At 39.4% G+C, this 9166-nt stretch overlaps 1 protein-coding gene across 1 annotated transcript; it reads right to left on the bottom strand.

Moving 5' to 3' along the window:
• Positions 1-3994: 3994 nt before the first annotated feature.
• LOC133958660 (integrin alpha-6-like) lies at positions 3995-9166 on the bottom strand. Its single transcript, XM_062393565.1, has 5 exons — positions 8885-9166; positions 8679-8800; positions 8001-8080; positions 7639-7909; positions 3995-4181 (listed from the first exon to the last, which is right to left on the bottom strand). Exons 1-5 carry the CDS (start codon positions 9058-9060, stop codon positions 4099-4101), a joined length of 732 nt encoding a protein of 243 aa, XP_062249549.1. The 5' UTR covers positions 9061-9166; the 3' UTR covers positions 3995-4098.

The raw sequence follows: 9166 nt of genomic DNA, 5'->3' as shown, positions 1-9166 counted from the left end.
ACTGGCTTTTGAAAGATTCAAACTTTCATACATTTTCACATATCCAATTTAAATCTATGATTAAAACGTTTGTTTGTGTTTATTATTTAAATCTTAATAGATTAAATGCTACGTAAAATAACTGAATCTATAATAACGTTTGACCTTCAAACTAAAAATATTTTATCAATAAACTAAAAATCATTTTCATATAATGTGAAATCAATGTTTAGACTTTAGTGTGTCTACAACATCCCACAATATGATTTCAATAAGGCCAGAACCTCATCTCTCTGGGTTGCCCTCTCATAAACGTATGTGAGCAGTGACAGTTACAGTTTGAGTTGATCGTTTCTCTTTTTGTACTTGAAGGCAGCACGATGGAGCCTGATGAAACTGACTCCTCATTCAGAAAGACAGTTTGTGAAGGAGTCTCTTGTTGTCACTGTGTGGTGTCACTTTGTCTTGAAAATCCACCTCATTGGCTCTTACTGATATGACGTATTGACCAAAAATACATGTTTGGCCTCGGAGGAAAGAAAGGACATAGCAAATATCAGCCAACTATGAACTTTTGTTTATGGGATCACTGCAGGTCTCAGTACAGGGGAGGAATTCATTTTCTTTAAAAGCCAAACATGGGCTGCAAGAGTTGAGGACTTTTATGAGAAAGCTGTGTCCTGCAACAAGCTTTGAGCATCATCATCACTACCATCAGACACCAGAGAGAAGCAGTTGCAGCCAGAGGTTTGTGTGATGTGTGCACTGTAATCAAGTACTGACCTAAAAGCATTTTATAAACTTTAAAATGGGGCTTGATAGGAAAGAGGTTCCAACCTGCTGAGGTGGAATATATATATAAAAAAAAGAGAGATTTGTTTAAACGTAGTGCAGCCCACCTTCCTGAGTTCAAACAGAGAGAGAGAGAGAGAGAGAGAGAGGATGTGATGCCCCTTAGTTTGAAAACCCAGCTACATTGATGCTGAAGTTTCCGTGAATATGGGTTTATGTGCCCCATATATTGAAAATGTATAATTATTACTTAGACATGTTGTACAGGTAGTTCCAGTTGAAACATGAACCTCCCCTCTTTAGTCTTTTTTGATGTTGTCCAGTTTGTTGTGTTTTTTAAACTGGATGTGAATGTGTTTCTGAAATACTGTGGCAGTGGAGCTCTGCTTCCTGCTCACAGCCGCCTGTAGAGAATACAGAGGATGGACGGTGTGACCACAACCACCTCCCAGCTCAACACGCTGAGCTTGATGTGCTGTGTGTGTGTGGGGGGGGGGTCATCACTGGCTCGTGCAGCATTTCACTGTGTCAAAGAACTGCATACACCTTTTTGTCTTTTATTAATTAAATATAATCCGTTATGTTACCTTTTTTTTTTTTGATTTGAGGAAGCATAATCTTACACTGTAGTGATATATTGTTCAATGCTGTCAGAATTGATTCAGGCTTCAAAGCTTTGGCATTGAAATGCTTCAGGTTACTGTATTCTATATCCCTTCACTTCTTAATATCCTATTAAATCAAAAACATTATTCCAACAGTTATTCAAAGTGACCTGCACTACATCCTGCTAAACCTGTGGAGTTGAACCAGATGTTTGTAATTGTTGTAAAATGAAAGTTATTACTCTAAACTCAAAACTGGTTCATCTATTTTGCAGAAACATAACAATAGAACAGTGTAATTCCACAGGACTTCAATATGCATTTAAAATGACCTTCAGAGAAAATGGGCCAAAATGGTGAAGTCTTTCTAAGGAAGTTGAAAAGTATGAACTGAATTAACTGACAGGAGCAAGATTAAGTTTGTTAGAGGTTATAAATGTCAGTTTCGATACATGTTCTGTTAGTTGCCCAGACTCTATTACAATGTAAGACTGTGGGTAGGAATTCTTGGTTAGGTCCCTTAATCACAACCGCTCTGTACATTGACGTCTTCTTTGGGCCACATTCCCCCCCCACAACTCTTAATATATTTGGTTGAGTAGTTTTAACGGCAAAGAAAACAACATACTTGACCAAGGTCGTCATTTTTACTGTTTGTGGAAACCAGTCTCGAATTCTGTTCAACAGTGAATTAAATGATGAAACAAACACAAATGTATGCTGCATTAGGTCACAGTGTGTTGTTTATTGTGTTATAAGGGAAGTTCTATTATGCTGGATCCCATGTAATGTGTGGGAGGTTATTATAATGTTTACTTTGCATCATGTTGTGTTACTCTAGTGCCATCTTTAGAAATATGAAACTTGAGGTTGCTCTTGGTTGTTTCATGTGTTTTAGATGGAAAGATATCAGATATTATTTCCGCTGTGAAAATGAGAGGCCAATCATATTGCTCTCACGTTGTTCCCTCCCACTTGATATGATTACATGAAGGAAATCTTCCTGCAGTTCATAAGCATCTAAATCAACGACTGTCTGAAGAGGATTCATTAAAATGCTGATCTTATTCCAACTGCTGCTGCTGCTCGGAGCGACGCGTAAGTCAATCTCTACATTTTATTTGGAACACACGGAATGCTTTAATTGTTGTTCTTGGGTCAATTCAGCACAGCACATTTATTAATTAATCGTTGCTCAATTTAATTACAGTTTTAGGAAGCACATTCAATCAGATCTTTGAGACAAAGACTGCTGATGTCGGAGATGAAGTGAAGTTGACGTGCAGCCGCCGCGAGAGGTCTGATTTCACAGCCAAAAACCTTTTTTGGATCCGGCTTGTTTCTGGAAACTTGCCTGAATTCTTGGGAGGAACATTTTCCTTTGATGATGATCGTGTTAATGAGACTCCTCACTTTACAGTCAAACAAGAGCCTGGAAGCTTTGTTCTGTACATTAATAAAGCAGAGCCGAGTGATGCTGGAGTTTACTACTGCATGGAACAACTTAATCTTGACATGAAATTGTTGATTGGAACATTTTTGAAAATCAAAGGTAAATAAAAAAAACACAAACATTTCACATCTTTTTGAAAATTCAATAACTTTGCAAACACCAGACACAACTCATAAGCAATTTAACCTTGTATCTATATAATATTTATAAAGAGAACAAATATCTTCTCAATTTACATCAATCATATGAGTAAATGTATTCAACTTGTTTTCTTTTCATTAGAGCTTGTTAGTTTTTGTGTTTGTATTTCTCAGGACCAGAACCTGATATAACTGCCGTCATTCAAGTCCCTCCATCTGACCCGGTCGGTTCAGGAGACTCTGTGACTCTGCAGTGTTCCGTCCTGTCCGACTCTGACAACCACACATGTCCAACATATGACAAGCTGTACTGGTTCAGAGCTGATGAATCTCATCCCAGTTTAGTTTATGTTCATGGCAGTAGTGGTGATGAATGCGACGGGAGCCTTGAAGCTCGATCACCCCACAGATGTGTCTTCAATTCCTGTAAGAGTTTTAGTTCCTCTGATTTTGGGACTTATTACTGCGCTGTGGTCACATGTGGAGAGATTTTATTTGGACGGGGAATAAAACTGGAAAATGAAGGTAACTGTTTTTTATTGTTAAAATATCAAATTTGTGTGTTTAATTTGGAATCAATAAAATAAATTACTATCATGTTTCACAAATTGGTCACATATGTTCCTTTTTAAATTTAAACATTATTTCAAATCCTAATTAAGTTTGATTATTTAATTCTTGTGTTTCAGTGGTCAACATCTGGAATGTACAGAAGGCCAATACAGTTCTGTGTCTGTTAAGTGCTGCATTGGCAATAAGTCTGATTTTTATTGTCGTCCTGATCCAGGAGAGAACCTGTGATTGTTGCAAAGGTGATCAAATATTCCTATATTTTACTTATTTAAAAGTATTTAGCAAAAGATAAATACACAGAATTAACATTACTCCTTTGTGTAAGTTGACCTGCAGCATCTTTTATCTTTTATCACACAGATGGAGTTTCTTTACAAACAGAGGCTGCAGCAGTCGGTGGTAATCCACCAAGTCAGCAGGTAAGGTACATGATGAAAAGACAGAAGCATTAATAATGGAACCCAACCTATTTATTGATTCATATATGATCCTGTCACAGACACATTGGTATCTGTATTTGTTGCTGGACAGTTTATCTGTGTCAGTCCGACATGGTTCAAATGATCAAAGGATCAAAATGATCTGGTGCCGAGTTTGACCTGCAGTTTGACCTCGTTGTCGACCACTGCTGTCGTTTATCTGAGGACGTAGAAGAAGACGTGTTCAACTTGTTCCACATACTGAAGGCTCACTGCCAATAAATCTTTTTAATATTGGAAATATAACATGTCCAAGCTGCACAAAAACACTTCTGTGAGCATTTTACAATACACACGCCAAATGTGAAGTTGATTAGACGGACAGTTTGAAAAATATATGTGCTACATTTTTTTATTTATTTAACTTCTATGTATTTGATTGTTATCGTTGTTACCAATTTACACACACGCATTAAGGACATTTTTACAAATATATTTTATGTTACATATAATAATAGCACCAGCCCCCTAATTTCTATATCAGTCAGGATGGTTAGTAAAGCAGTGGTTTCTTTTCATATGTTAATTTCAAGACATTTTGTGATTTTCCACATGCTTCCCCAGAGACACGAGGACTCATTGGTTTATTCTACAGCAACCTTCAGCAGGAGGAAGGCTGGCAAAACAACAGTCTACTCTGATGTCAAAGCTTATGGAATAGATTAACAATCCAAACAGTCGACTTTCTGATTTAAAGAGCTATTATCATTCATGGCTTGAACATTGTCAAATGAACAGTCATTCACATTAAGTGTCACATCTGATGTTTATAACAATATTTGGATTGTATTAAAAATATTTGTATAAAACACATTTGCAAATGTTTTTGGTGACACCAGACAGAACTGTCACTCACACTTCTCAGCTGCTCCGCTCCCTTCACTGGTTACCAGTAGCTGCCCACATCCGTTTCAAAACACTAGTACTTGTGTACCGTGCTGCGAACGGATCGGGTCCAGTCTCCATCCAGGACACGGTCAAAACTCAAACCCCAGCCCGTCCACTTCTCTCTGCATCTACCAATCGGCTTGTTGCTCCCTCACTGCGACTTTAACACTGAACTAAATCACCACTGTTTGCTGTCCTGGCTCCTCAATGGTGGAACGAGCTCCCCATCAACATCAGGACAGCAGGGAGTCAACCCATCTTCCACAGCAAACTAAAAACACATCTCTTCCGACTTTACCTTGAATTAAAAAAAAGAAAAAAAAAAAAAAAAACACCCTCTGGCACTTTTAGTTTGGCTTCTTGAAGAAATTGTTAGTTTCTTGATTCTTGTTGTTCTGGGTTCATGCCCTCATGGTTGATGCACTTATTGTAAATTGCTTTGGATCAATGCTTCAGCTGAATGAAATGAAATGTAATGTAACTGTGTATTTGTTTTATTTTTAACCTTTTTTATTTTTAGAGGTCAATTGTGCTTCTACTCAATCTGGCTTTTTGAAAGATTCAAACTTTCACTCTGTCTCTTATGCAAATTAAATCTATGTATAAAATGTTTGTTTGTGTCTATTGTTTAAATCTTAATACGTGAACTGCACTGTAAAAAAACTAAATCTAGAATAACATTTGAAATTAAAGGGGACATATTATGAAAATTCCACTTTTGTAGTGCTTCTACACATTAGTTTGGGTATCTGGCATGTCTACCTTCCCAAAAACTCTGGAAAAAAATCCCTCCCGCGATTTGTTGTGGTTCCTCTATTTCAGAAACTATGTGCTAAAGTGCGTCCAATGGAATTTCCCCCGAAATAGACGTCATAGTCGAAAAATGCCCATTGAGTACATTCCCCCATAGCTCTATGCACTCCCCCACTACCACTCGACCCACCCCTAGATGGACCCTCCCACTTTATAGAAGATCGGTCCACCGGTGTCAGCCATTTCATTCTTGCAAGCCTTGGAAACACTTGGATTAGCTAACTAGCAGCATGAATCGGTGGTCAGCTGCAAACATGTCTTCATGTGACTCCAGCTTCAGAAGACACAAGATTGAGATGGATTGAGTTCATATATGATGGCAACGTTACTGCCACCACTTTGAATCGGACTGTTTCATCAACCTGGGCCAATATAACGCTGGATTCTCTAAAAGGTTGTTATTGAAAGAGGGGTCGGTGCCATCTTTCCATGGCAATACTGAAGACGAGGGAACTGTAAGTATTTTTATTTTTTATAATTCTGGTATTTGCTTCTTTTAGACATTTTGTGTGGAGGCTAGTGCCGTTAGCATGTTGTGCCGTGTGTGTGAGGGGTTGGGGGGCTAGTATGTAGTGGTGGGGGATAGGGAGAGACTTTACAGGAGTTTTCATTAATCGAGGACGGCTGGCGAGTGAACGGTGAACACATGGCGGGTTCGTGAGTGTTGTTCTCTCCACGCTCCCAAATAATAAATACAAAAAAGTGCAAAATGCCCAACTTTTTCCCCAATTTGTATTACAGATTACATGGATAACCTGTTGGACCTCATCTTTCACAAGGTTTTTCAGGACCCGGCCCCATATGTGAATGAGGTGCTGAAGATCTCAAAACCTGAGGATCTCTCTGCCTAGTATGAGAAACCTGACAAGTAGGAAGTTATAGCCAGCTATGTGTCGAGTTTCAATCAAGGGCAGGTCTGAACCCTGTATAACTTCCCTGAGCATCAGGGAACACTCTGCGTATCTGGAGCACCGAGCAGGAGGGCAGGACCACCCTGATTCTCCGGCCCAGAGGGCCTCAACACCAGCTCACAAAGCTTCTGTACGCCAAATACCTGTAACGGCTGAGCAAAGTTCACATGTGTTGTGTTCCTTTGTTTACAGTATAGCTACTGATGGCACAAATTGTATTTTTGTAATGAATGTATTTATTATACTTGGTATTTTTTGTATTTATTACCTCTGTCCCAGCCAGTACATTTAATAAGTATGATTAAAAAGCTCTGTGGCAATCTTTCTAGCAATCTTTCTGACAATAAAAGTTTATAGAAACAGTTGTGTGCTTTTAATGTTTGATATGTAACATGTCAACAATTGACACGTGTAAGATGAGCAGTTAGCAAAGTGATACAGAGGGAAGAGTAATTTATGTATTTTATTCCTCAGTCATAATTTTATTGCAGAAATGACTGATATCTCATGCATAAAAAAAAAAAAACTTACTGCTCTATTCCTTTTAGACATAAAGGCCCATAATCTGCCCTATAGATGTTGAATGCATTCTGTAGTGAGAACACATTCAAACACATGTCCTACACCTCCATGAGAGGGGGGAGGGGTGAGAAGGGGGAGGGATGAGAGGGGTGAAAGGGGGTGGGGTAAGATGGGGGCGGGGTGAGAGGGGGGCGGGGCCCTCAAAATAGCTTGATCTGAGGAGGTCTGTTTTAGACATAGTAAAAAGGTGCTGTTTTAAATGATCCTTGGGGTATTTTTACCAAAAAATGTTACAGACATTTCATTAAGAAATGAGAAGGAACCATATCAACTGTGGTGAAATGGGCATAATATGTCCCCTTTAAAGTGCATTTCCCGAAATAAAAGAACAAACAAAAAGGGTAAACCCTTATTTTGTCTCAGTTGCACATTTTAGTTTTTACTGATGAAACACCTGAGCTGCAGCTGTAAGCTTTATTTCACCTTTCCACAGGTAAGCGCCGGGGGCCCCGAACAACAGCGACCGGTTGTCCTTTGCAAAAGAGGCTCCGTGGCCCTGCTGGCAGTACGCAAACCACTCGTGGCTGTTTTGCCGTCTGCTGAGGTGCTCAGAATCACAAACAACCCTCCTCCAGGTCCTCTCTTCCCCCCCGGCCTGCAGGTCGTCACCTAGAAGGTAACACTGACCCGTCAGCAGGTGAGGGACATTCCCGCTGGGGCTCGAGCTCCACTGTTGGTATCGATGGGCACAAGTCTACAAGGGACGGAAGGGGAAACTATAAAAATCTGTTGACTGGTTCGTTCTATTCTGATTTTATTCTTCCAGCGCGGAGTGTTTAGCTTACCATTACATTTTGCCCCGGACCTTGGCTCGTCACTCTAACTCCCATCCACTGGCCATTTATGTCTTTGCTATTGAGGAACTCTAGAAAAATAAACAAGCTGAGCTCACTGAGAGGCCAAAACATCACTTTAATACAGTAGAAAAAGCAAAACTCAGATCCTGCTTTTAAAATGCTACTTACAAAGATGTATTACTGGTATGTACTTAATGTATCAGATGTCTAAATGCTTTTTAATTTTTTCATTTTAACTACTTCATATACATTTAGGGATCACAAGGTTAATATGCCGGACAGGGAGAGGTAATGAAAAAATAATCTAGGCTGTAATACATCTGAATTCTGTCTTTGGACCTTTATTAGCCAAATATATCGGGAGCCTCTCGTTTAATCTATGTGATTTTTTTAGATTAAATCCTAATCTGACAGATAAGTAGGAGCTTCAGATGTGAAACATTCCAAATATATATATAATATATATAAATCTATGAAAAGTTCTCAGTGTTTTGGAACCGGCTGTACATATTCAGTATTTCAGTCAGAAAAGAAAAAGTACAAAATAGCATTTAATGAATATAAAGTAATATAATTTACACATAACTTGGGAAAATTCACTTTACTCTCCATTGTTTGAAACATATTAAGACAATGCAATCTTCAGATGAAAATAAGCAGACAAACCTTCACTGTTAAACTCAATGGGCTGACAGCGCTCGGACGTCGTAGTCAGGTCACACTGGTAAACAACACCTGTAACGTTCACCTGGTTCTGGTGTTTTGCTTGTGGAGCTCCAACCAACAATCTGGACGAAGACACCTCAAGTTGTAAAGACACACACACAGAACTCTCTATCCTTTAGTTGAATAACATACCTATTGTCACTCACAGGTTCTTTCTGGCCGGCCTCAGCTGCTGGTGAAACGCAATGGAAAATCCAAACATGCTTCCTGGATCTCCGCTTCTCTGCAGCACGTTGTGAGTGTCCAGGTTGAAAGCTGCCACATGAAGGGTCTGGAGGTGCCAAACGCTGCACAGATACAACATGTGCCAGTGCTGGGCCATGATTCAAATGTGTAATAAGCCGTTTTCTCACACCATGCACCGGCTTCCTGAGAGCACAGAGGGAGTGTATGAAAGGGAATGGCCCTAACAGGTGCTAACTGGTTCG

Source organism: Platichthys flesus, chromosome 8, assembly GCF_949316205.1.
Source record: "Platichthys flesus chromosome 8, fPlaFle2.1, whole genome shotgun sequence".
Lineage (NCBI taxonomy): Eukaryota > Metazoa > Chordata > Actinopteri > Pleuronectiformes > Pleuronectidae > Platichthys > Platichthys flesus.
This window is presented reverse-complemented; position numbering and strand designations above follow the sequence as displayed.